Below are 26,418 nucleotides of genomic sequence, written 5' to 3'. Positions count from 1 at the left end.
CAGGGTGCAGCGGGGGTTCTGTGTCCTCCCCCTTGTTTTGTTTTAAACTCAAAATGCATTTTGGAGATGGTCTTGGTCATTTTTCTTTCTGTTTTGATTCTTGGCTCTTTCGTATGGATTGGTAGATCTTTGTACGTTGAGAAAACGAGCCTTTGTCATTTGTGTCAGAAATACTTCTCCTCAGTCTGTCGTTTGCCTTTTAACTTCATGAAGGCTTCCCTACTGAGATCTTTTTTTAAGAAAAATAAGTCTTTAATATTTTCTTTCAGGGCATTTTTTGTTTTGTTTTCAAATTTGAATCTTAGATCCAGCTGGTATTCATTTTGGTAAAAGCAGTAGGGATTGACCTTTATTTTTTCCAGGTTGTTCTAGCTGCATAATCACCAGATGCTCAAAGCTACCTGGATCAGAGATGAAATGCCCACTGTATTTGGGCCTATTTCTGGGCTCTCCTTTTACTGAACTGTCTATTCATGAGCCAGCACTACAACCTTAATTCCCTGTGGCTAGTACTATCTTTACTATCTGGCCAGGTTTGTCCTCCTTCACGGCTGTTCTTTTTCAGAATTTTCCTGATTATTATTGTACAAATAATTCTCCATAGAATCAATTTGTCTGTTTTTGAACCTAAATTCACTTACAGGTTAGTTCAGGGAGAGTTGACTTAAAAAATTATATTAAGCCTTCCTTTCCCCCAAAAGGATATGCCTTTTCATTTGTTCAAATCTTTTATATTCTTTAGTATTTAGAAATTCTTTTCATATGGGTGTTGTACGTTTATTACATATATTCTTAAATTTTCTCTTGTTCGTACTATAAACGGGAATTTTCCTTCCACATTTCTAAACTAATGTTTGTATACAGGAAGGCGGTTGAGTTTTTAAAAAGTTGTTGTGTGTCCCCAGCTTAATTCTCATGGTTTTCAGTTTTCCAGTTGATTTTTTGGGTTTTCCAGGTCCGATCATAATTTCTTTCTGTTACCATGGATAAATAACAAGTTGATTCTGCCTTTGTTGTGGGTAGAGTATGTGTCTTTGGGAAAGGAGCCGAGGTGGTCTTTCCGGTACACGGTGTAGGGCTGACTTCCCCAGCAAGCCGTCCAAGCCTGTTCCAGCCCCTGTGTCTATGCAGCATCTCCATGGTACCAACTTGCTCATGATCCCCTCCAGCCCTGCCCACCCACCACCTTCCCCTGTAAGATGGTAGCAGCTCTATTGAGCCTGAACACTTGGAGGTTTCCTGGACTCTGTCTTTCTCACACACTCTGTCCTTCACAGAGACTTGCAGAGCCCAACCCTGTGTTGTCGCCTCTGGTGCTACCACCTACGTCTGACCTTCGTCCTCTCTCATCTGTTCTCAACATAAGACAGGCGTGTTACCTTGGACTCAGAGCATCCTCCAGAATAAAAGCCGGAGTCTTTTCTATGGCCTAGAAAGCTCGGTCTTACCTGACCTCTCCTACTGCTTTCCTCCTGCTCACTCCATACCAGTCACACTGGCCTCCCTCTGATCACTGAACACCCTCAGGCCTCTGACTGGATCACTCCCCAGGGAGCCACATGGCTTATGCCCTCACCTCCTGCCAAGCCTGTACTTGCATGTCCCCTTCTCCAGGAGGCCCACCCTGACCACCCTTTAACTACAGCAGTCTGTCCCCCAATTCACCACATGCTAAGACCCTGATCCTGGTCTATGCCGTCTTTCTTCCACAGCACTTAATGTCTTCCAATGTATCCTCTATTTAAAACCTTTAAAAATTGCTTATTGTCAGTCTCCCCCACCTTGTTGAATGTAAGCTAAGTGTGGGGATATTTGTGTTCTTCACTGATGTGTCCCAAGCTCCTGGAAGAGTTACTACCAGTAAATAAATATGTGGATAAATCTAAGAGAACATTGGCTGCCTTATGTAAACTTGCTTCATGTACGTAAATCTCTCCGGATCCTTAGAGCAACCTGATGAGGTGTGCAGGGCAGGGATGGCCAGCCTTGTTTTATAGACTAGCATATGTGTATTTTGTAGAGTTTGTGTAATGAGTGTTCATAATATCTTCCCAACTTAACTCTGCTGTAGGCTCCTGGAGGATTAGGGCTGCGTTTTAGAGCTTGTACGGTGGCTCCACAGCATGAGCCCGGAACAAAGACTGTTGCTCATTATGCCATTTCTCTTCTGGAACTGTCTTAGGCTGGGGTGTTGCGATGGTTATCGCCCCAGGGCCCTGCCGAAGGGTCATCACCAGCAGTCAGGACATCATTGCCAGCACGTGCAGGGTGTGCCCTTTCTCAGTATGCCACCTCTTCCTGCCGTTGAGGGGTTCTAGGTGCAGAAAAGCACGAGGACAGCAGTGGCCCCCCCATCTTGCTCCCCACACACTCCAGCATGTTTTGGGGGACTAAACTGCCAGGCTGCACAGTGCTTGTCTGTTGTTGTTAGTGCCCTCAAGTCGATTCTGACTCTAGCGACCCTGTGTCCAACAGAGCGAACCCTTCCCGGTCTTCTTGCGCCATCCTCGCACCTTCCAGTGCCGTATCAGACAATGCTCCACTGCTATTAACAGGGTTTCCTGGCCAGTTTTTTTGGAAGTGGGTGGCTGGGTCCTTCTTCCTAGTCTGTCTAGTCGGGAAGCTCTGCTGAAACCCGTCCACCGTGGGTGACCCTGCTGGTATTTGAAATCCCAGTGGCACAGCTTTCAGGATCACAGCCACACGCAGCTGCCACAGTGTGACAACAGACAGACGGGTGGTGTGGTTCTCTGATCAGGACACAAACCCGGTCTGTGGCAGTGAGAGCACCGAGTCTTAACCACTAGACCACCAGGGCTGGCTGCTTGTTATAATATCTGACATCTGTTTGTCCTCATGTGCTGCTTGATGGAAACTTTTCACATGTTTTCTCAGGCAGTCCCCACTGCTGCATAATGAGTTTTAAACTTTCAAAGTATGTGGTCACCCTGCAGGGGTGGGATGGCCCCTAGTTTTGGCTTGGGTTTTGCTTTGGGTTGAATTGTGTCCCCCCTGAAACATACGTTGGAGTCCTAACCCCTAGTACCTGTGAATGTGACCTTTTTGGAAATCGGCTCTTTGCAGATGTGATTGTTAAGATGAGGTCATACTGCTTTAGGGTGGGCGATGATCCAATGACTGGCATCCTTATAAGAAGCAGAGAAGAGAAACAGACACAAATGGGGGAGAACGCCACCTCAAGACAAGGCAGAAACAATACAGCCTAAAGAGCCACACATACACTGTATTAGTTTGCTAGGGATGCTGTAACAAAGTATCACAAACCGGGTGGCTTAAAGTATCTGTATGCTAGGAGTCAGAAAGATGTCAGCAGGGTTGGTTCCTTCTGGAGGCTATGAGGAAGAGTCTTTCCCATGCCTCTCTCCTAGCTTTTGGTGGCTGCCAGCAATCCTTGGTATTCCTTGGATTGTAGATGCTTCACTCCAATCTCTGCCTCCATGGTCGTACGTTTTTCTCCCCATGTATCCAAATTTTCCTCTTATAAGGATACTAGTCATTGCATTAGGGGCCTACCGTACCCCGATATGACCTCATCTTAATTTAACTGATTACATCTGCAAAGACCCTATTTCCAAATAAGGTCACATTCACTTGACCGGGGTTAGGACTTGAGCCTCTCTTTTTGGGGGACACAGTTCAACCCATAACACATATCAAGAGAGTTTGAAAAGATTTTTTACTGATTTAGTGAGGCTTTCTGGGCAGAGCATCTGGCTTGGGGTTTTGTTTTGGGGGTTGTAATGGGGTGAGGGTCCCCAGCCAGCACCAAAGGAGGGAATCCCTAGGCTCTCTCGTCAGCTGGCCCAGATAGGGGGTGGGAGGGAAAGTGGCAGGTCTTGAAAGCTGTCAGCATCAAACAGCAAAAATTGAGTCAGACTCTATTATCCAAAGCAATTAATAATACATTGTTGACTACACTATGGTGAGCAATTGTACCTGTATTTATCTAGACTCTTCTGGTTTGGAATGTTTTCTATGCTATCTTGTTTTTTTGGTACCGCCCATTGAAGGAGCTGGGTTTGTTGCTAAGAATTAGCCTTGCTTGCAAGGTTTGGACAGTTTATTCTGGGCATTGAGGGACACTGTCCAAGGAGGGCCTGTCTCTGAGGTGATAGCAAGCATCTCCATTTTCAGAGGTGGGTCAGTGTGCATTGAACACCCTGGTCTCCTGAATCAGAATCTCCAGATGTAAGTTGTCAACTTAAAAAGTGAATTGGCCATTTGTTTTACCCACAAGAAGAGTTTATTCAGAAACAACGAAAAGGGCCGGCCCCGTGGCTTAGCGGTTAAGTGCGCGCGCTCTGCTGCTGGCAGCCCGGGTTCGGATCCTGGGCGCGCACCAACACACCGCTTCTCTGACCATGCTGAGGCCGCGTCCCACATACAGCAACTAGAAGGATGTGCAGCTATGACATACAACTATCTACTGGGGCTTTGGGGGGAAAATAAATAAATTAAAAAAAATAAAAAAAATCTTTAAAAAAAAAAGAAACAACGAAAAGACTTCCAATTCAGGTTATGCAAGCTATGGCAGACCATAGGCACATCTGCAGAGCAAAGGAGGGGAGCTTGCTTTTATAGGGAAAGAGGGGGTTGGGGTGGGGAGGGGCTGTAATAAACAGAAAGGCCACTGGAGGAAATTGGGAGTCCAAAGTGTAGAGGCTCCCACTGGTTGGGGTGCGTCTCTTGTTGGCTGTGCTGTTGCCAGGTGGAGAGAGAAATCTTTCTTCCTCCTGCTGAGTAGTAAAGTAGTAAACAGCTTCCTGGGAGAGATGCAAGCGTAATTCCTCCTGTTGGGAGTGACTGATGTATAACGGCACACGAGAGCTCCCCCTGCAGGCCTTCCCAACTCCAACTTAGTTGAGGTTTCTTTGATTAATTCCACATTTTCCTTTTGATCAAGATCTTTCTCTGAAAGTTCTCTGCACATAGTGGTCTTGTCCCTTGGTGCCAGGAAGACATTTCCTGGTTATTGTGTCCCATGTTATAGGGAAATTACACAGTGATTAGAAACCATTTAGGCCACATGTGAGTAACAAGGAAGATTAGGAGGGAGAACTCTCCCAGGCATTTCCCATTTAAAGTCTATATTTCATCAAGGTCATAAGCATTGGCGATGATCTTGAATTGCTGAGCCAGCATCACCTTATTGGGCACATAATTTTTACAGAAGTTCAACAGGTAATAGGTACAGAACTTCACAACAAGTATACAGAGTAACATTAAGAGCAATACTACAGGCATAGTTTGCAGGATGGCTCTAAACCAGGAGCCCAGACCTGAAGGTAACCAGCTGAACAAATCAAAAGACAGTGGGTTGTTAGGTGAAATTGGTTGTAGCCAATGTGCTTGCTCTCTAATTTTATGTAATTGGGTTTCCACTTCCCCAGAGGCATTTATTCATGTGTAATGGGGTGTTTGCCACTGCACAGACGCCTCCTTGCTCAGCAAGTAGATACTCAAGGGCTGTACAATTATCCAAAACTACCTTGACCAATGAGGTAAGCGACTATTGCTGAGCTGAAATTGCCCTGGCTGTGGAGTTCGCCAACTCTTCTAGTGTCAGGGATAGATTCCTGATCATTTGTTCATTGGCACTCACTCCAATTTGTGGAAAGAAAGCTCTCCCAGCAAAGGCAAACCCAAAATCACATATGCCTCCTGGAAGTTCTTGTTGAAAGTGGTTTTAGTGGTTTATGGAACGGGCCAATGAGAGGTCTCTGTTTGGTTATGGAGAGAGAATAGGACAGTGAATACAGCAAGGGCACACTGTCCTTGTATTCTCCAGCTGTCAAAGTAATGAGCTGCCCAAGCATAAAGGTCATTACCAAAACTTCCACATATGAAGGTGTAACCAAGGGGTGTACATAAGGCTCCCGCATAACCGGGGGTATCTGTAGACTCATTCATTGGCATAGAGGCATTTGCGTTATCCAACCAAGGCTCAGACATTATATTGTTAAATACTGAGAGGTTGCCTAAATATATGGGTAGATCAAGAAATTTACAAATGGCCTGGGTTACATTGGCAGTCCTACAGAATTTTTCATACAGATATTCAAAAGATCTCATTTTTGCCACCCAAGGTTGAGTTAAATTAAAGCAAGGAACAAGTTTAGGCGTGCTTAGCACCGACTCTATAAAATAGGCCTGCAGAACAATTTAAACAGACAATGGCATCTGGAATCCCATTAAAATTACTCACAGGATGAACTAAAGGGTCATTACTGTCTTGGACAGAAGGAGGTTTCTGATGGCAAATCCAGCAATCAGAGAGGTTTCCGCTTTTTGCAAGGGATTGGAAAATGTGGACAAGAGCATTGTCCTTTCAGGAAAAAGAGAGAAAAGAAACAACAGTGGGAAGAGGGTATACAGGCCTGGTCTAGTCATCTTGAGAAAGCTATCTGCCTCAGATGTTGGCTGCTTCTCTTCGTAGTCAATTTGATTTAGAGGTCCCAAGCATTTTTACAGAATCAGATGTCAGGTGAAGCCTTCTTTAGCTATGAGATGTGTACCCAAGGCTCAAGTCTCTGAAGTTTGGCTGCCATCTGGGTAGTGAGGAGGACTTAGTATAGATCCTTCCAAGGATATTTCAAGGGCACTAAAAATTGGAAATGTTAGTTTGGAGAATTGTAGCCAGACATTTAAAGAAACTAGAAGAATTTAGGATCCAGTCTAGCTTATAGGTATATAACAAAACCTTAAAGACAATTAGTAGGACTAGAATTTAATATCTACAAAGGTGCAAACATAATTTCTCTCTCCACAATTACCCCCATTTTTTTTTTAACAATTTTGTTTATTTATTTATTTATTTTTTTCTGTGAGGAAGATCAGCCCTGAGCTAACATCCATGCTAATCCTCCTCTTTTTGCTGAGGAAGACCAGCTCTGAGCTCACATCTATTGCCAATCCTCCTCCTTTTTTTTTTCCCCAAAGCCCCAGTAGATAGTTGTATGTCATAGTTGCACATCCTTCTAGTTGCTGTATGTGGGACGTCGCCTCAGCATGGCTGGAGAAGCGGTGTGTCGGTGCGCACCCGGGATCTGAACCCGGGCCACCAGTAGCGGAACGCGCGCACTTAACCACTAAGCCACAGGGCCAGCCCAGCCCCCATTTTTATTAAAAATAATCATAGTAAAACTAATTTGTTGTATTAAACTTGGGCTAATTATTTATATACATGCAGCATGACTAGTGATTGACTATATAAGCTCACTTTTTAAAGACTATTTTGCTGGAAATAATCTATCTACCTTGTAAGAAAGGTACTAGATAGATTTTTCCAAGGAGTTCCTTAAAGCTATCTGGTCATCTCTGAGTCTATATACATCTCTCTTGAATATGGTAATCTGGTCAAAGTCATGGTATAATTAGCCAATATTTCCAATTATGTCCTGTTATAAGGAGACTAGATTCTCTTTGAATTTATGCCAATACATATATTGTCATGAAGAGAATACTTAAGAGTTTCCAAATTCTGCAGGGATCCAGTAGGGAGAGAAAGATAAATGCTTCAACTTTTGTTGCAAAGATACACTTTACCAAATGGCTGTAAATTATAGATAGCTTAAAGGAGAGGAGAAAAAAGGGATCCTTTACATCCAGAAAACAAAACATTAAAGCAGTCAGTTTTCCATTTGAGTTTTAGAAATTCTTATCCAGTTGAGTGTTATGATCTTAAAGTTATCAAAAACTTTTATTCCAGAGTACTTGTCAAAGTCTTTTCCATGAGTCTCTTTGAAGATGAAACATATTTGTAAAAGCATCAGCATTGTGAAACAATAACTGTGAATGACAAAAGACGTAAAAAAAAGGCAATAGATAGGCATCAGATGAGGGTTCATTATAATACAACTGAAAAGGAAATTTGGATATTTTTGTGACATATGTGTTTAGATAGTAAGTAGAATTACAAGTGATAACACTATATCTATTTGACCAAAGTAACAATAGAAGATTTCAAAGGCAAATACAGAAGGTTACATAGTTGTAAGCAAAACTTAACTTCTTTAACATTAAGAAAGCTTAGTTTTCCTAAGTACAGTCATATGTTGCTTAACGACAGGGATACATTCTGAGAAATGTGCCATTAGGCAATTTTGTCATTGTGCGAACATCATAGAATGTACTCACACAAACCTAGATGGTATAGCCTGCTACACACCTAGCCTATATGGTACAAATCTTATGGGACCACCGTCATATATGCGTTGACCAAAACGTTGTTATGCAGCGCATGACTGTAATTAAAGACCTGATAAAAACAACACAGGAAGTTATTTTGATACAACACAAAATCTCTGTTTTCTAGGTATATTACTTAAAAGGTAAAGAAGCTTTTACAATGTTATTAAAAGTAGACTAATAGGCCAAGAAAACCTTGTCCTCTCACAGAAAAGAAAGCCACATTTTAATTTTGCATCAGCTTACTTCTGATATTAAAACTCACTCACTCTGATCTTAGCCAGTCCTGACCACACATAAAATTCCTTTCCCAAGATTCCTTTCCATAAACTTCCTACAACTGTCTTTTACATTCAGATTTTGTCCTATGTTTTCCTCTTTCCCATTCTGAAATAACCAGCCTCTCTGTAGGACAAAATTGCTTTTTTTCTCCCCTTCAACAAAATGCATTTCTATTCCTCATACCGTCTTTTACCAAAACACACATCCTACTTTCCTTGCATACTGAGATATTTCCCTTTTTGTTTATAGTAGCTTCAGTTACATATCTTAGAATTCTTAACCCTTAGAATCCTTAATTTCTAGTGAAAACTAAGAAGTAAGCAGTTGTGGACTGGCACATTTATAACCTTTCGATGTGGCACAAGACTCGGTTACTAACAGACCCAAATTTACCTTTAGTATCTTTGCAATAGGAAGCCAAAAGTGGATGAACCTATGTTCAGTAATTAATGTTTTAGTATTTTATCTTGTTTGGAAAATGATCCAGATATTCAATGAAATGCCATCATTTAATTTAACTTAGCAAAACTCTAAAGTCTCAAGTTACCAAAAAGATTTTGGAAGCTATTTTTAAGCACACATACGATAAAATATAATTATTGCTCCTAAAAACTCTTGTCCCAGTTTCATCTATCTAAATCATTTGTTTCCAACAATTATGTTTAGATTACTCACAAAAACTTTGTGTGACATTAAAGCAGTTAGCCATCATCTAAAGTTATTTTTCTTGCTGACAAATTTTGCAACAGAGATAACATGAACTTAATAAACCCAGGTAGAATGAAAGTTGTGTCTGCATTATATTCAGTGTTGATAACTCTAAAGACATGCTTGTTTCAATTAAACCAACAATCCTAAGCTAGCTTTTATTTACTAAAGATTAATTCCAGATCATGTAAATGTGGAAAGCATTTGGGTTAGTTTCTATATTTCTGAGAGTATACTTCGTTTATATAAATGCTTCATTTTCTTTATGACAATTAAATAGAGCTCTTTACAAATTAATTTTGGCAATATCATCTGGAGGTTAAAAAAAATCACATGTATATATCATACATCCGTAGATGTATAGACATAAACAGAGATCTTACAGCTCTTGTTTCAAAAATCTTAGCCATGTCTCAGTTACAAAACTCAAAGGAAGAGTTGGATCCAAATTGTTTCTGGCAGATAGACTAAGTTAGGTTACCTGCTCAGATGGCCAAAGAATCTTTTTTTGTGTGTGAGGAAGATCAGCCCTGAGCTAACATCCATGCCAGTCCTCCTCCTTTTTCTCCCCAAAGCCTCAGTAGATAGTTGTATGTCATAGTTGCACATCCTTCTAGTTGCCGTATGTAGGACGCCGCCTCAGCGTGGCTGGATGAGCGGTGGGTCAGTGTGCACCCAGGATCCGAACCCGGGGCCGCCAATAGCGGAGCGCGCACTTAACCGCTAAGCCACGGGGCCGGCCCCAAGAATCTTTTTTTTTTTAACTGAAGATTTTTATTTGCATGCTGTCAAATTTTAGAACTTTTTCCCCCTTTTGACAGGAAGAAATTCCAGCGTGGTATTTTTCTAATTAATCTTGGCCTAATAAATGAATAAGAGTGGAGGAGCAGAAGAGAAAGAGGAAGATGACATCAGGGGTGAAGCCTGAACACAAGATGGCTGCTGGGGCAGAGTCTGAGATAAAAGAGTCTGGGAAGACAAACAAGATGGCACCTGAGTCAAAGGAGAAGGTGGAGGGGCCGGCCTGGTGGCTTATGGGTTAGGTGCACGTGCTCTGCTGCAGCGGCTCGGGGTTCGCAGGTTCAGATCCTGGGCGCGCACCGACGCACCACTTGTCAAGCCATGCTGTGGCAGCGTCCCATATAAAGTAGAGGAAGATGGGCACAGATGTTAGCCCAGGGCCAGTCTTCCTCAGCAAAACAGAGGAGGATTGGCATCAGATGTTAACTCAGGGCTGATCTTCCTCACAAAAAAACGAAGAAGAAGAAGGTGGAGGGGAACATGAGGCTTGTGAAGCCATTTTGTTCTCCCTCAGTTTTTTAGTTCTCTCGGCTAATTTAGACACATTATCTTGTAGTGAGGCAATTTTAGAGTCTTGTGCACATTTGGAACCCTCCAGGTCCCAATTAAAATAAACATATCATTCATTTTGTTTAATTTTAGAGCCATGATCTTCCAATTTGCTTTTATGAAAAACAAGTTTGGGGAGATCAAAAGTGCGCTATAATGGCCATTGTCATTCCAGACGACTCTTGGTCTGTTTAGCCCACTTAGTTAAAAATGTGTATGTGGGGATCCCATGTTTCTTAAACATAAACCTGGCCAGGGTCCCTGAAGGAGGGTTTCCCTCAGAACATTTAGATGACTGGGATCCCATTTCTGAAATTCCTTTGAAAACCCAAGAAAGTTGCTAGATTCCTAGCCCTGATTCCAAAAGGAATCTGAAAACCAAAGAAAATTCCTGGATTCTCAGCAGGCTCAATCCCCAAAAGAAATCCTTCTACTGCACTCTTCAGAAAATAACTGACTACTCCCCAAGAGTGAAGCCTTGAACTCAAGGACAGAGCCTTGAACTAGGAAGGACAAAGTCCCTTCCCCAAGAGGACAAAGCCTCTCCTGATCCCAAATAAAGTAGGAGAGCTCAAAATGCAAAGGGTGTGGAGCTCAGAATCCAAGAGGAGGGCCGGCCCCGTGGCTTAGCGGTTAAGTGCGTGCTCTCCGCTGCCGGCGGCCCGGGTTCGGATCCCGGGTGCGCACCGAGGCACCACTCCTCCAGCCATGCTGAGGCCGCATCCCACATACAGCAACTAGAAGGATGTGCAGCTATGACAGACAACTATGTACTGGGGCTTTGGGGGAAAAATAAATAAATAAAATCTAAAAAAAAAAAAAAAAAAAAAAAAAGAATCCAAGAGGAGATTCACTAAACCAAAAGTAGATGGTGACTCACAGAAGCGATGAGCACAAGGGGCTCAGTATGGGTACCTTGCCCGATTCTGGGGCTTGCTGTCTCTCAGGGGTTGCCTCCTTTGGACCCCACTTTCAGACACCATTTATGTCAACTGAAAAAGTGGATTGGCCAGTTGTTTTACCCACAGAATGACTTTATTTGGGAACAACCAAAAGAATTGCAATTTGGGATATGCAGGCTGTGGCAGACCATAAGCAAATCTGAAGGTGGAAGGAAGGGAGCTTGCTTTTTTTTTTTTTTTTTTTTAATTTTTCTTTATTTATTTTTCCCCCAAAGCCCCAGTAGATAGTTGTATGTCATAGCTGCACATCTTTCTAGCTGCTGTATGTGGGATGCCGCCTCAGCGTGGCTGGAGAAGCAGTGCGTTAGTGTGCACCCGGGATCCGAACCTGGGCCCCCGACAGTGGAGCGCGCGCACTTAACCGCTAAGCCACTGCGCTGGCCCAGGGAGCTTGCTTTTATAGGGAAAGAGGAGGAGTGGGGAGGGGCTGTAATAAAAAGTCCATTGGAGGAAACTGGGAGTCCAAAGTATAGAGGCTTCCCATTGGCTGCGGTGCTGCAGCCTCTCATTGGCTGGGCTGTTGCCAAGCAGAGAGAAATCTTCCTTCCTCCTGTTGGGTAGTAAAGCAGTAAACACCCTTCTGTCCAGATGCAAGTGTACAGTCTCTTCCTGGTTGGAGTAATTGACGATGAATGATAGAGCGTGAGGGCTCCCCTTACAGGCCTTCCTGACTCTTAATTTACATGAGGTTTCTTTTATTAGTTCCGCAAAGTAGAAAAGCTCCTCAGGTAATTCTGTTGGGCAATTGGAAAAAGAGAGAAAAAAGGGCAAGGACAAGATGCCTTGTCCTGTCTCCTAAAGAGACAGCCAGTGAGGCAGGTGGCCTGGAGTTGTCAGGGTCTTGATTCTGCCTGCTAGACTTGAAAGGAGCCCTGTGTACAATCAGGGTATCTGCTTACCAACTTAGTGCGAAAGAATTGCTAGACACACTGGGGATCAGATCACCCCTTTCCCTGAGGAGAAGTCTGTGTGGGGAGGTGCCCCCAGGAGGGAAGGCGAGCCATGGCGCCATCACGACATGAGGCCATAGGCCTGGGCAGCATAGAGACCAGGAGCCCATGCCCATGCCAGGCCTCGGCTGGTGGCTCCTGGGCAGTGCCTGAGCTGGGTTCCACTTTTGGCTCCATGCCCTGGGTTCTTGAGAGGACCAGTGTGGGCCTCAGGAGAAGACTGAAACCTAAATAGCCCCTAGTAAGGGAGTAAAACGGGGCACATAGAACGTAGTCCTATATGTCATTTGATGGAGTGAGCTATAGCAACATGAATAGATTAAAAGGGGGAGAGGATTGGTTAACATATTGAGTAATTTTCAGAGAGCAAAGGCATTTTCTTGGTTCTTTTCTATATTTTATTCTTGTATTTTTGGAATCAGAAAAAGATATTAATGATGTTAGTAATTTTCAAAAACTGCTTTGCAGAAAGCCCCCTTGCCCGTGTCTGGGGCCATTGGAAGTGCTGTTGGTTTTTGCGGTCTTGGTCTGGCCTGCTTGTGGACAGGCAGGAGGCGGCTTAGCAAGGCTGCGTGCTTAGAAAAGTTGGCAGATAGTCTGGTTTTTATGATTTTTATAATTACTAGCTGTAATTATAAGTTACCTAAAACCTATCCAAGCCTTAAAAATAATGAGCCAGGGCCGGCCCGTGGCTTAGTGGTTAAGTGCGCACGCTCCACTACTGGCGGCCTGGGTTTGGATCCTGGGCACGCATTGACGCGCCGCTTGTCCGGCCATGCTGAGCCCGCGTCCCACATACAGCAACTAGAAGGATGTGCAACTATGACATACAACTATCTACCGGGGCTTTGGGGAAAAAAAAAAAAAAGGAGGAGGATTGGCAATAGATGTGAGCTCAGAGCTGGTCTTCCTCAGCAAAAAGAGGAGGATTAGCACGGGTGTTAGCTCAGGGCTGATCTTCCTCACAAAAAAAAAAAAAAAAAGAGCCAGAGGGAACCAGAAGATTCATGTTTGGGTTCTGGCTATGTGCTTGCTAGCTTGGTGATGCTGGGCAGATCCCTTGGCCTGACCGCCTTGATTCCTGTTTCCACCTTGCAGGATGGTTTCGGGTATTATATTAATCGGCTCAGGCTGCCGTAACAAAGTACTACAGACTGAATTAACAGACATTTATTTCTCGCAGTTCTGGAGGTTGGAAGTCCCAGATCATAGTGTGAGCAGATTCAGTTTCTCCTGAGGCCTCTCTCCCTGGCTTGTAGACAGCCCCCTTCTTGCTGTGTCCTCATGTGGCCTTTTCTGTGCGCCTGCAGAGAGCAAGCTCGTATAGAGGTGTCCTCCTCTTACAGGACACGGATCCCATCAGATCAGTGCCCCACGCTTAGGACCTCATTCAAGCTTAATTACCCCCCTAAAGGCTCCATCTCCAAATACAGTCACATTGGGGGTTAGGCTTTCAACATAGGAATTTGAGGGAACACAATTCAGGCCATACAAGTATTGAAAGCAGAGTTGTAAATTAAAAAGCATTGGACAAAGGTGAGATTCTGTTGCTGTTCTCTCCTCAAAGCTTGGCACTGCCTTCAGTTTATAACACAGGGACTCAATCAGGTGTGAAGTTTGTTGACAAGAATAAAGTACAGAATTCTATTTATTTATTTATTTATTTTATTATTTTTTTTTTTTTGAGGAAGATCAGCCCTGAGCTAACATCCATGCTAATCCTCCTCTTTTTGCTGAGGAAGACCGGCTCTGAGCTAACATCTATTGCCAATCCTCCTCCTTTTTTTTTGGTTTCCCCAAAGCCCCGGTAGATAGTTGTATGTCATAGTTGCACATCCTTCTAGTTGCTGTATGTGGGACGCGGCCTCAGCATGGCTGGAGAAGCGGTGCGTTGGTGCACGCTCAGGACCGAACCGGGGCCGCCAGTGGCAGAGCGCGTGCACTTAATTGCTAAGCCATGGGGCTGGCCCTATTTATATTTTTATAAGTTAGCACAAACTCAAGGTCGTCCCTGTGATAGTGTCACTCTTGTTCCCTGCTTTCTCGTGTGGGAAGAAAGGGTTGAAGTTAAGCTCCTGTCCTGGGAACTACCTGGAGAGTGTGTCCTGAGAGCCCATGTGCAGTGGGAAGAGGCCTGGCAACGCCCTGGGCTGTAAATACCTGTCCTCTGGCCTCTGCCTGCCTGGGATCTCAGGCATGGTGCCATGGCTGCTGCCAGGCCAGGCCTGCTTCTTCCCCTCTGGGGAATGATTTTTAACCAATCATGTTGTTTTCTTTTTTAAGGTTACTTTTTTTTCTTATTACAAAAGCAATATATGTTCTTTGCAGAAAAGTGAAGAGAAGACAATGAAAACTCCCATTTTTCAGGGTCAGATTAAGTCAGAGAGTTGCTTAGTGCTCTGCACTGTAAAGAGGCTAAAACAGCCATGAACACAGTGACCATTGTGGTAACTGGAACTCTCCTCAGAGAGAGCAGAGGACGAGACCCCCAAGGAACATGCTGGAATAACAACCAAGGGTCCTGATACTTCCTCTAGGAGGGTGGATTTGATTTAACACACAATGTTTGTCTTGCTGATGAATTAAATGGAGCTGGGTTGCTTGTCTCTGAGGGGGCCTGCCCCAAACTACATTAAATACAGTATTGGAAGAACATTGGTTTGAAGAGCACCAGATTATCAAATCTTCTTGGGGCACCCACATATCTTATACTGGCCGTGACCCACCCCCCCACTGACAGCATCATTTTAATAGCTCTTTTAACTTTACTAAATTAATACATGCTTCTTCTATTGAAAAAAATTCAAATAAGACAAAATAAACTGATATCTTACTACCCAGAAATAACTAACCACTGTTAACTTTTTAAACTTTTTATTTGGAAGTAATTTCTACTTAGACATAAATTACAAAAATAAAAAGGTCCCTTATCCAAAGTCTCCTGTTCTTGGGCCGGCCCCGTGGCTTAGCGGTTAAGTGCGCGCGCTCTGCTGCTGGCGGGCCGGGTTCGGATCCCCGGCGTGCACCGGCGCACCGCTTCTCCGGCCGTGCTGAGGCCGCGTCCCACATACAGCAACTAGAAGGATGTGCACCTATGACATACAACTATCTACTGGGGCTTTGGGGGGAAAATAAATAAATAAAATCTTTAAAAAAAAAAAAAAAAAAAACAAAGTCTCCTGTTCTTAACATTTTAGCTCATTTACCATTCTTATTTATCATTCTTTCTCTGTCTCTTGCCATCTCTCTCTATGTGTATATATGTGTATACACACATACACATATAAATGCACACATGTAATTTTCTTCTTAACTATTAGAGAATAAGTTGCATACATTATCACCCTTTATCCCTAAATTCTCCAGTGTCTATTTCCTAAGAATAGAGATACTCTCTTACATAACCACAGTAGTTATCAACATCAATACATTTAACATTTATGGCACCCATATTTCAGTTTTGTCAGTGGACCCCAAAATTTCTCCTTCTAGTTCAGGATCCAGTCTAGGATTAAGTATTGCATTTTGTTTTCATGTCTCTTAATCTGGAACATTTCTTCAATCATTTTTTGTCTTTTATGACATTCATACTTTGGGATAATACAGTTATCCACCTCTAGCATAATATTTCATTTTGGTTTTGTCCACATGATTACTTTAGTGTTCTACATTCTCAGCCAGAATACTGCATAGGTGATACTGTGTCCTTTCTCAGGGTACCACAGCTGGGAGCACACAATGGCCATCTGTCCCCACTGTCACTGGCTTTGGTCACCCAGTCAAGTATAAGTACTAGGTTTTTTTCTCCCTGGCACGTAATAAGCAGTCTGTGAGGAGACATTTTGAGACATATCTTGCTCCTCGTCAACATTTTCCTCCAAGAGCTGGTATTCGTTGACGTTTCTTGCTTGAACCAGTCTTGATTAAGATGGTTGCAAAACAATGCTATTCCAACTTCAGCACCCCTCCACATTAGCATTCTGTTGTAAGCAAGAACCTTCTTTTATCCCCCCATTTGTTTACCTATTTATTATCTATATGGACTCATTAATTCCTATTTTTCATTGGTTTTTAATGAATTACTATATTTAATTATGTTCATGCTCAAATTGTCCCAGACTTGGCACTGGGAGCCCCTTCAAGCTGGCTCCTGTGTCCTGTGACATGCCCCAGCCCTTTATGGAGCACTTCCTTATTTTCTAAAATAAGATGCTCAGGTTCATCTCGTTCTTTCCCTGCCGCAGCCCTGGAATCAGCCATTTCTCCAAGGAGACCTGTTGTCTTTTAGTGTGGAATGATATTAAAGGGTGCTTGGTGTGCTCACTGCTGTGATAGTGTCTGTGGTTCTCCACCCTTTCAGTGGACATAGCTAGGAAATACTTGCATGTATGCACAAATATGCATACACACATGCACACAAGCATGCATGGAAAAAGTCATGAGTTCACAATAGTACCTCCAATGCCAGTGTACCTCTGCGAGGTCTTTCTCTAATGTCCTCCATTCCTTATTTGTATGTCCTTTCTTCAACAGTGGAACTCTGGCGCCTGACAAAATCAACACATTTGCTCATTCCTGTGATATGCCTAAAATAGTTTATTCTTAAATGGACTATAGTTATCAAACATACTTAAAAGAATTCAGGTTCATCCCTCCCACCCATACTATTCACTTTTGATGAACATCCTTCTACATCTCCCTATATACACCTATAGATAAATATACACAATTTTATTAAATTGTAATCACATTATACATATTGTTCTGTAACCTAACTTCCCACCCCCCACTAATGAACATATCATTAACATCATTCCATAACATATCATCCAACATCTTTTTGTCCACAAAATGAGATCCATAGAATATTTTGTAATGGTTGCAGAATAAGACTGTACCAAATAATTCCCTGCTATTGGACTTTACTTTAAAAGGCATCCAATTTTTCACTATTATATATAAAGCTGACATCAACGTCTTTGTAACTAAATCTTAATTATTTCCTTAGGATAGAAGTGGAATCACTGGTCAAAGGGTATGTACATTTTTATGTCTTTCTGAATGGCTATATTTATGCTCTGGCCCACAGTTTTTGAGAGTGCTGATTTTTCTAGACCAGTGTTTCTCAACTGTGGCTGCACATTAGAATCATTGAGGGCACTTTTAAAAGCAATGATGGCCAGTCCTGGCTCTGAGATTCTGCTTTCGAGGATCTGGGGTGTGACCAGGATTTGTAGTTTTTAAAGGCTCCCCAAGAGATTTTGATATGCAGCCAATTTGATAGGTGAAAGTGGTATTTCATTATTTTAATTATAATTTTCTTCTGAAATTGTTTCAGACATTCAGATTTGGGAGAAGTGGCCCCAGAAATAAAGGCATCTGAGGGACGAACAGCTGTGGCCATTGCAGGTAAGGTTAGGCTTGGACCCACTCAGAAGCAGGTATGTTTCTTCTATCCCATTGGAATTCTGGATTCTAGCACTGCCCTGGGCTGGGGAGCACGGACCTCAAAAATAAATAAGCATGAGGCTTTTGTTTTTTGTTATTGTTTTTTTTTTTATAAGAAGATTCTATGTAAGTGTCTTTGAAGCTTCCTTCATATATTCAAAATAGGATTCAGTTTTAAACAGGTAATTATCACAGTTTACCAGGAACACATCACTCCAATTTGAGTGTGTCATAACTGTCACCCTGAGTCATGTTTAGGGTGACTGTCTAGTTTCTAAACTGGGCACTTCTGAGAGTGAAAGCTGTGTGCTGCTTGGACAACAGGTATAAATTGGGAATGTCCTGGGCAGACTAGGGCTTGTGGTCTTCCTGGTCATGGTCCACATAAGCTGGTTTTTCTTTCTTGGAATTTGGGGAGTGGGGCTGTAGCTGCCCCTCATGACTTCAGCTTTAAGGTGTGGTGGCCACACTCTAGACATCTTAATTTCTCTTAGTAACTCATTTTGGATCTCTCTCTCATTAATTTGGTGCTTCTCAAAAGGAATGTGTTGTATTGGATATTAATAGTGTTATGCAAAAATAACCCCACAAAAACATGCAAATAAGTTTGGGTTAGTCAAATTTTATTTTATTTTATTCATTCAAACAAATATTTATTGACTACTTACTAGGTACTGGCATTGTGTATGTAGTAAACAATAATGAATGAAATGGCCAAAAATCTTTGTCTTAATGGAACTTAAATTCTAGAAGGTAGGCACTATGGAAATTAATGACCAGTTGGTCAAGTTTTATAGCAAAGTTGGGATCAAGCAGTAATTGCACCAAGTCCTTCTCTTTCTCAAGATCTAGAACCATGCTCTTCAGTACAGTAGCCACTAGGCACACAATTTAAAATTAAACAAAATAAAAAATTCAGGTCCTTAGCCACACTAGCCATATTTCAAGTTCTCAGTAGCCATGTAGCTAGTGGCTGCATATTGAACAGTGCAGATATAGAACATTTCCGTCATCACAGGAAGTTCTATTGGAGAGTGTTGCTCTAGAAAAACAGGAAAGAAAGCTTGGGGATGGGCTGACGAAAAGGAATTACCTTACTGGATGCCTACTGTGAAGTACGTTGTCTTATTTAGTTTTTAATGACAACCTCATAAGGTAGTTATTATCGGTCTTTTGTTTCATTTGAGGAAACTGAGGCTCGGAGACACTCTGGTCCTTCCCCAAAGTTCTCTTTAGTGAATAAGCCTCCTGTAATTATTTTTAAAAATTTTCTTCCTGAGGTACGTGAATTCTCCTTCCACATATATTTTATTCTTAAGACTTAAAGCAAGCTCTTCAATCTGTAGGATTAAAAAAAAAAGTTGTACTAAAGTATAATATACATATGGAAAAGTGCCCATATTACAAATGTATAGCTTGATAAATTTTCACAAACATGAACTGACCTATGTTAACCAGCATCCAGATGCAGAAGCCAAACAAAACCATCACCCCAGATGCTCCCCTTCTAATCACTTCCCACCCCTCCACTGCCAGGGGTAAACACTCTCCCAACTTCTAAAAGCATAGATTAGTTTTGCCTGGTTTGTGCTTTATAGAATCTTCCTATAGAATTTATTTACCTTATCTCAAGTCTGAGGAGTCTACTTCATAGCTCATTCTTTTAAAATAAATTTAAAAACCATTTAAGAGGATTGGGAAGATGGTGGAACAGGAGGCACGGAGAATCCTTCTCCCCACCTGGACAACAACTGCAGCAGCAGAATCTGTATGATGGAACTATTCTGGAACTCGGGAGTCTGTTGAAGGCTTGCAACTTCCAGGGGGAGACTTGGAGGGTAAATTGCAGTTAATTTTGGTCAATTTCAGCTCTTAGCACAGTAGCAGCTACCTGTCTCCCACTCCCAGCCAAGTGGCAGGCAGCTGTGCACATGATGCTGGAGCAGCTTGCAGGAGCCAGGGCAGGCAAAAAGAACCCTGTCTTCCAAATACTGGGGATATGCTCTCATTGCTCGTTGCTCCTTCTGATCACAGAGGTGCGGACAAAGAGGGGGGCAGCCATTGTTGTTGCTCCTCCCCCCATAGTTGCACCTCTCCCCTCCTCCTCCAGCTGAAATGACTTCCAAGGGATTTAAAAGACCAACACTCTTACCTCCTTCACTTATTGCTTTTTCCTTTTTGGGAGCCAGACATTAAAAACAACTGCATATACAGGGAAAATTAAAAAGTGACTGTACATGCCCAGGAAAAGGCTCAGAAAAGACCTGAGAAGACCTTACGTTTACACCTCAGACTGATCCTCAGCACAGAGACAGCCTATAACAATCAAAAAAACTAAAACAATAACAAAAGACAGCAAACCCTGGGGAAGGGAGAGAATCTGATTTCCAGAGTTACCACATTATTAGATTCAAATGTCCATGTTCAACAAAAAGTCATAAGGCATACAAAGAAACAGGAGAACATGGCCCATTCAAAGGAAAATAAATAATACAACAGAATCTGTCCTTGAAGACTTATTGGAAGATATATTAGACAAAGACTTTAAAATAATGGTCTTAAAGATGCTGAAAGAACTAAAGGAAGATGTGGAGCAAGTCAAGAACATGATATGAACAAAATGGAAATATCACTAAAGAGAAAACCTAAAAAGAAACCAAAATGAAATTCTGGAACTGAAAAGTACAATAACTGAAATGAAAAAATCACTAGAAGGATTTAAAGGCAGATTTGAGTGGGCAGAACAATGAATCCGAGAACTTGAAGATAGGACGATGGAAATTATTGAGGTTGAGGAATAGAAAGAGAAAAGATTGAAGAAATGTAAGTACAGCCTAAGAGACCTATGGGACACCATAAAAAGGACCAAGATACGCATTGTGGGAGTCCCAGAAGGAGAATAGAGAGAGAAAGGGGCAGAGAGAATATTTGAAGAAATAATGGCTGAAAATTTCCCAATTTAAAGAAAGACATGAACATAAACATACATGAAGCTCAATGATCCCAAGTAAGATGAATTCAAAGAGCCCACACTGAGACTCATTATAATTAACTTTCAAAAGGCTAAGCCAAAGGGAAAATCTTGAAACAAGCAAGAGAAAAGCCAATCATCACATACAAGTGATCCTCAAAGAGATTTTCTGCAGATTCTCATCAGAAACTTTGGAGGCCAGGTGATAGTGGGCAGATATATTCAAAATGCTAAAAGAAAAAAACAGTCAACCAAGAATCCTAAATCCAGCAAAACTGTCCTTTAGAAGTGAGAGAGAAGTCAAGACATTCCCAGATAAACAAAAGCTGAGGGAGTTCATGACCACTGGACTTTCCCTGCAAGAAACGCTCAAGGGAGTCCTGCAAGGTGAAATGAAGGGACGCTAGACAGTAACCTGAAGCCGTGTGGAGAAGTAAAGATCTCAATAAAGGTAAATATATGGGCAATTATAATAACTAGTATTATTGTAACAAGTTTGTAACTGTACTTTTTGTTTTCTACATGATTTAAGAAACTAATACACTTAAGGAAAAAAATTAATAATGTAACAGCTAGTATTACTGTAACTTTGGTTTGTAATTCCAAATCTTGTTTTCTACATAATTTAGGAGACCATGAATTTTAAAGAATGATTTAGTTTATGTTTGGTGGCACACATTGTATAAAGATGTAATTTTGTGATATCAACAACCAAAAAGGGGTAGGGACAGAGTGTAAAGGAGCAGAGTTTTTGTATGTTACTGAAGTTAAACTGCTATAAATTCAAAATAGAATGTTATAACTTTGGGATGTTAATGTCACCCCTATGGCAACCACAAAGCAAATAGCTATAGAATATACACAAAAGGAAATTAAGAAGGAATTTAAACATTTCACTACAAAAAATGAACTGAACACAAAAAAAGATAGGAATGTAGGAAATGAAGGACAAAAAAAGTGATATCACAAATAGCACAATGAGAGAAGTCCTGCCTTATCAGTAATTCTTTAAATGTAAATGGATAAACTCTACAATCATAAGGCAGAGATTGGCAGAATGGATCAAAACACATGATCCAACTATATGCTGTCTCCAAGAGACTCACTTGAGATCCCAAAACATTAAACCATTTGAAAGTGAAAGGATGGAAAAAGATATTCCAGGCAAATAGTATATGGTATAGAGCAGCTCTGGTATAGAGCAGCTCTGGTATAGAGCAGCAGTGGCTATACCAATATAAGACAAAATAGACTCTAAATCACAAAAGGTATAAGAGACAAAGAAGAACATTATATATTAGTAAAAGGCTGAATACAGCAAGAAGATATAACAGTTATAAACATTTATGCATCTAATGGAAGACCATCAAAATATTTGAAGCAAAAACTGACAGAATTGAAGGGAGGGATTGACAGTTCTACAATAAGAGTTGGAGACTTTAATACCTTACTCACAATAATGGATAGAACAACCAGACAGAAGATAAGTAAGGAAATAGAGGATTTAAACAACACAATAAACCAACTAGATCCAACAGACATATACAAAACACTCTGCCCAACAAGAGCATACACATTCTTCTCAAGCATACATGGGACATTTAGCAGTATAAACCGTATGTAGGGCCACAAGTTAAGTCTCAATAGACTTAAAAAGATAAATATAATACAAAATGTCTTCTCTGATGACAATGGGATGAAATTATAAATCAATAACATAAAGAAAACTGAAAAATTTACAAAATTGTGGAAACTTAACAACATGCTTTTTAACAACCAATGGATCAGAGAAGAAATGACAAGGAAATTAAAAAATACTTAGAGACAAATGAAAACAGAAACACAACACACCAAAACATATGGGACACAGCGAAAGGAGTGTGAAGGGGGAAATGTATAGCTGTAAATGCTTACATTAAAAACAGGAAACATCTCATATCAACAACCTAAATTTACAACTTAAGAAACTAGAAAAAAAAGAACAAACTAACCCCAAAGCTAACAAAAAGAGGGAAATAATAAAGATTAGAGTAGAGATCAATGAACTAGAGAATAGAAAAGCAATAGAGAAAGTCAATGAAACCAAAAGTTGGTTCTTCAGTAAGATCAACAAAATTGATAAAGCTTATCTAGATGGACTAGGAAGAAAAGAAAGAAGACTCAAATTACTAAAATCAGAAATGAAAGTGGGACATTACTACATATTCTGCAGAAATAAAAAGGATCATAGGAGAGTACTATGAACAACTGTATGCCAAAAAATTGGGTAACCTGGACAAAACAGACAAATTCCTAGAAACACAAAACCTACCAAGACTAAATCATGAAGAAACAGAAAATCTGAATAGACCTATAACTAATAAGGAGATTGAATCAGTAATAAAAAATCTCCCCACAAAGAAAAGACCTGCTCCTGATGGCTTTTTTTTTTTTTTTAATAATTTTATTTATTTTTCCCCCAAAGCCCCAGTAGATAGTTGTATGTCATAGTTGCACATCCTTCTAGTTGCTGTATGTGGGACGCGGCCTCAGCATGGCCGGAGAAGCGGTGTGTCGGTGTGCACCTGGGATCCGAACCCCGGGCCGCCAGCAGCAGAGCGTGCGCACTTAACCGCTAAGCCACAGGACCGGCCCGTTCTCCTGATGGCTTTACTGGTGAATTCTACCAAACATTTGAAGAAGAACTAATACTAGTCCTTCTCAAACTTTTTCAAAAAATTGAAGAAGAGGGAACTCTTCCTAACTCATTCTTGAGGCCAGCATAACCCTGAAACCAAAGCCAGATAAAGACACTACAAGCAAATGAAACTCCAGACCAATATCCCTTATGAACACTGATGCAAAAATCCTCAACAAAACACCAGCAAACAGAATTCAACAGCATATTAAAAGGATGATACACCATAACCAAGTGGGATTTATTCCTGGAATGCAAGGATGGTTCGACTTATAATAACACCACATCAACAAAATGAAGGAAAGAAACCACATGATCATCTCAACTGATGCAGAAAAAACATTTGACAAAATTCAATGCCCTTTCATGATAAAAACACTCTTTAAAATAGGAAGCAATGTAAACTACCTCCACATAATAAAAGCCATATATGAACAACCCACAGCAAACATAATCCCAAATGGTAAAAGACTGAAAGCTTTTCCTCTAAGATCAGGAACAAGGCGAGTGTGCCCACTTTCACCACTTCTATTCAATATAGAAGTTCTAGCCAGAGCAGTTAGGCGAGAAGAAGAAATAAAAGGCATCCAAATTGGAAAAGAAGAAGTAAAATTATCTCTGTTTGCAGATGATGTAATCTTATATGTAGAAAATCGTAAAGATCCACAAAAATGCTTTAGAACTAATAAATGAATTCAGCAAAGTAACAGGATACAAAGCCAACACAAAAATCTGTTGCATTTCTATACACTAACAATGGAAAACCTGAAAAGGAAATTAAAAAAACAATTCTGTTTACAATAGTACCAAAAAGAATAAAATACTTAGGAATTAACTTAATCAAGGAGGTGAAAGACTTGTACAATAAACTTACAAAATATTTTTGGAAAAAATTAAAGAAGACGTAAATAAATGAAACACATACCATGTTCATGGCCTGGAAGACTTAATATTGTTAAAATGTCAGTACTGCCCAAAGCTATCTACAGATTCAATGCAATCCCTATCAAATACTCAATGACATTTTTTGCAGAAATAGAAAAACCCATCCTAAAAATTCTCATGGAATTTCAAGGGACAGTGAATAGCCAATCTTGAAAACAGTCTGGAAAATGAAGAACAAAACCAGAGGTTTCATACTTCCTGATTTCAAAACCTACTACAAAGCTATAGTAATCAAAACAATGTGGTATTGGATAAAGACAGACACACAGACGAATGGAATAGAATAGAAAGCCCAGAAATAAACCCTCGCATAGACTGTCAAATGATTTTTGACAAGGGTATCAAGACTATTCAATGGGTAAAGTACAGTCTTTTCAACAAATGGTGCTGGGAAAACTGGATATTCAGATGCAAGAGAATGAAGTTGGACCCTTACCTAACACTGTATACAAAAATTAACTCAAGAGGGATCAATGTAATCCTAAATGTAAGACTTAAAACTTGGTCTTGGAATAAAACATCGGATAAAAACTTCACGAATTTGGATTTGACAGTGATTTCTTGGGTATGACACCAAAGGCTCAGGCAACAAAAGAAAAAATATACAAATTGGACTTCATGAAAATGAAAAAATTTTGTGTATCAAAAGATACTATCCACAGAGTATAAAGGCAACCCATGGAATGGGAGAAAATATTTGCAAATCATATATGTGATAAGGGATTAATATCAGAATATATTGAGAACTCCTAAAACTCAACAACAACAAAAAAAACGTGATTCAAAAATGGGCAAAGGACTTGAACAGATAGATCTTCAAAGAAGATACACACCTGGACAATAAGCACATGAAAAGATGCTCAGCAGCACTAATCATTAGGGAAATGCAGATCAAAACTACAATGAAACACTACCTGACATCTATTAGGATGGCTACTATCAAAAAGACAGAAGAGAACAAGTGTTGGTGAGGATGTAGAGAAGTTGGAACCTTTGTGCATTGTTGGTGGAAATGTAAAATGGTGAAGCCACTGTGGACAACAGTATGGAGATTCCTCAAAAAATTAAAAATAAAATTACCATATGACCCAGCAGTTCCACTTCTGGTCATATACTCAAAAGAATCGAAAGCAAGGTCTTGAAAAGATGTTTGTACACACCCATGTTCATAGCAGCATTATTCACAACAGTCAAAACATGGAAGCAATCCAAGTGCCATCAACTGATGAATGGATTACCAAAATGTGGTATATACATACAGTGGAATATTATTTAGCCTTTAAAAGGAAGGAAATTCTGCAATATGCTGCAGCATGGATGAACCTTGAGAACACTACGCTAAGTGAAACGTCAGTCACAAAAAGACAAATCCTGTATGAGTCCACTTATATGAGGTACTTAGAGTAGTCAAAATCATAGACAGAAAGTATAATGGTAGTTGCCAGGGACTGAGGGGAGGGGAGAATCGGAAGTTATTGTTTAATAGGTATAGAATTTCATATTTACAAGATGAATAGAGTTACAGGGATGGATGGTGGTGATGACTGCACAACAATGTGAATGTATTTAATACCAGTGAACTGTACGCTTAAACATGGTTAAGATAGTAAATGTTATCTTACGTGTATTTTAACAGAATAAAAAAAGGAAAAAAATTGGTGGAAAAAAACATTTTAAAGTGAATAATTCTGTGGCATTTAGTATATTCACAAAGATGTACTTCTTATCTATTTACTTCCAAAACATTTCCATCACTTGAATGTAAAACTCTGTACCCATTAAACATTTTCTCCCCATCCCTCCCTCCTCCCAGCCCCTATAGCAACCACCAATCTATGTTAAGTCTCTGTTTATCTATTCTGTATATTTCCTATAAATGGAATCAGACAATATGTGCCCTTTTGTGTTTGGTTTCTT

At 40.8% G+C, this 26,418-nt stretch overlaps 1 protein-coding gene and 1 pseudogene across 7 annotated transcripts in view; both read left to right on the top strand.

Moving 5' to 3' along the window:
- Nucleotides 1-17,493, top strand: part of LOC147918111 (NTF2-related export protein 2 pseudogene) — a 50,802-nt pseudogene extending 33,309 nt beyond the window's left edge. The window contains exon 2 of the transcript XR_015554712.1: nucleotides 17,469-17,493. The product of XR_015554712.1 is annotated as an NTF2-related export protein 2 pseudogene (transcript). The remainder of the gene's footprint in view (nucleotides 1-17,468) is intronic.
- URGCP (upregulator of cell proliferation) overlaps nucleotides 1-26,418 on the top strand; it is a 72,983-nt gene that overhangs the window by 34,715 nt on the left and 11,850 nt on the right. For 2 of the 6 annotated variants that reach the window (XM_004438315.3, XM_087437933.1), the window contains exons 2-3: nucleotides 17,469-17,495; nucleotides 17,799-17,869. The exons of 1 other annotated variant lie outside the window; for it this stretch is intronic. Coding sequence is in view for 2 of the 5 variants with exons in the window: in XM_087437933.1 (XP_087294059.1) it covers nucleotides 17,469-17,495; nucleotides 17,799-17,869 (98 nt within the window). In the remaining 3 variants the exon portion in view is untranslated. Of the gene's footprint in view, nucleotides 1-17,468; nucleotides 17,496-17,798; nucleotides 17,902-26,418 lie in introns of those variants that run through there. 3 more of the 6 variants (XM_014793620.2, XM_087438414.1, XM_087439899.1) reach the window with 2 other exon arrangements.

This window comes from Ceratotherium simum, chromosome 1 (genome assembly GCF_057802395.1).
Source record: "Ceratotherium simum simum isolate JZ-2026a chromosome 1, ASM5780239v1, whole genome shotgun sequence".
In the NCBI taxonomy this organism is placed as follows: Eukaryota; Metazoa; Chordata; class Mammalia; order Perissodactyla; family Rhinocerotidae; genus Ceratotherium; species Ceratotherium simum.
The sequence above is the reverse complement of the archived record's forward strand: the minus strand, read 5'-3'. Positions and strand labels throughout refer to the sequence as shown.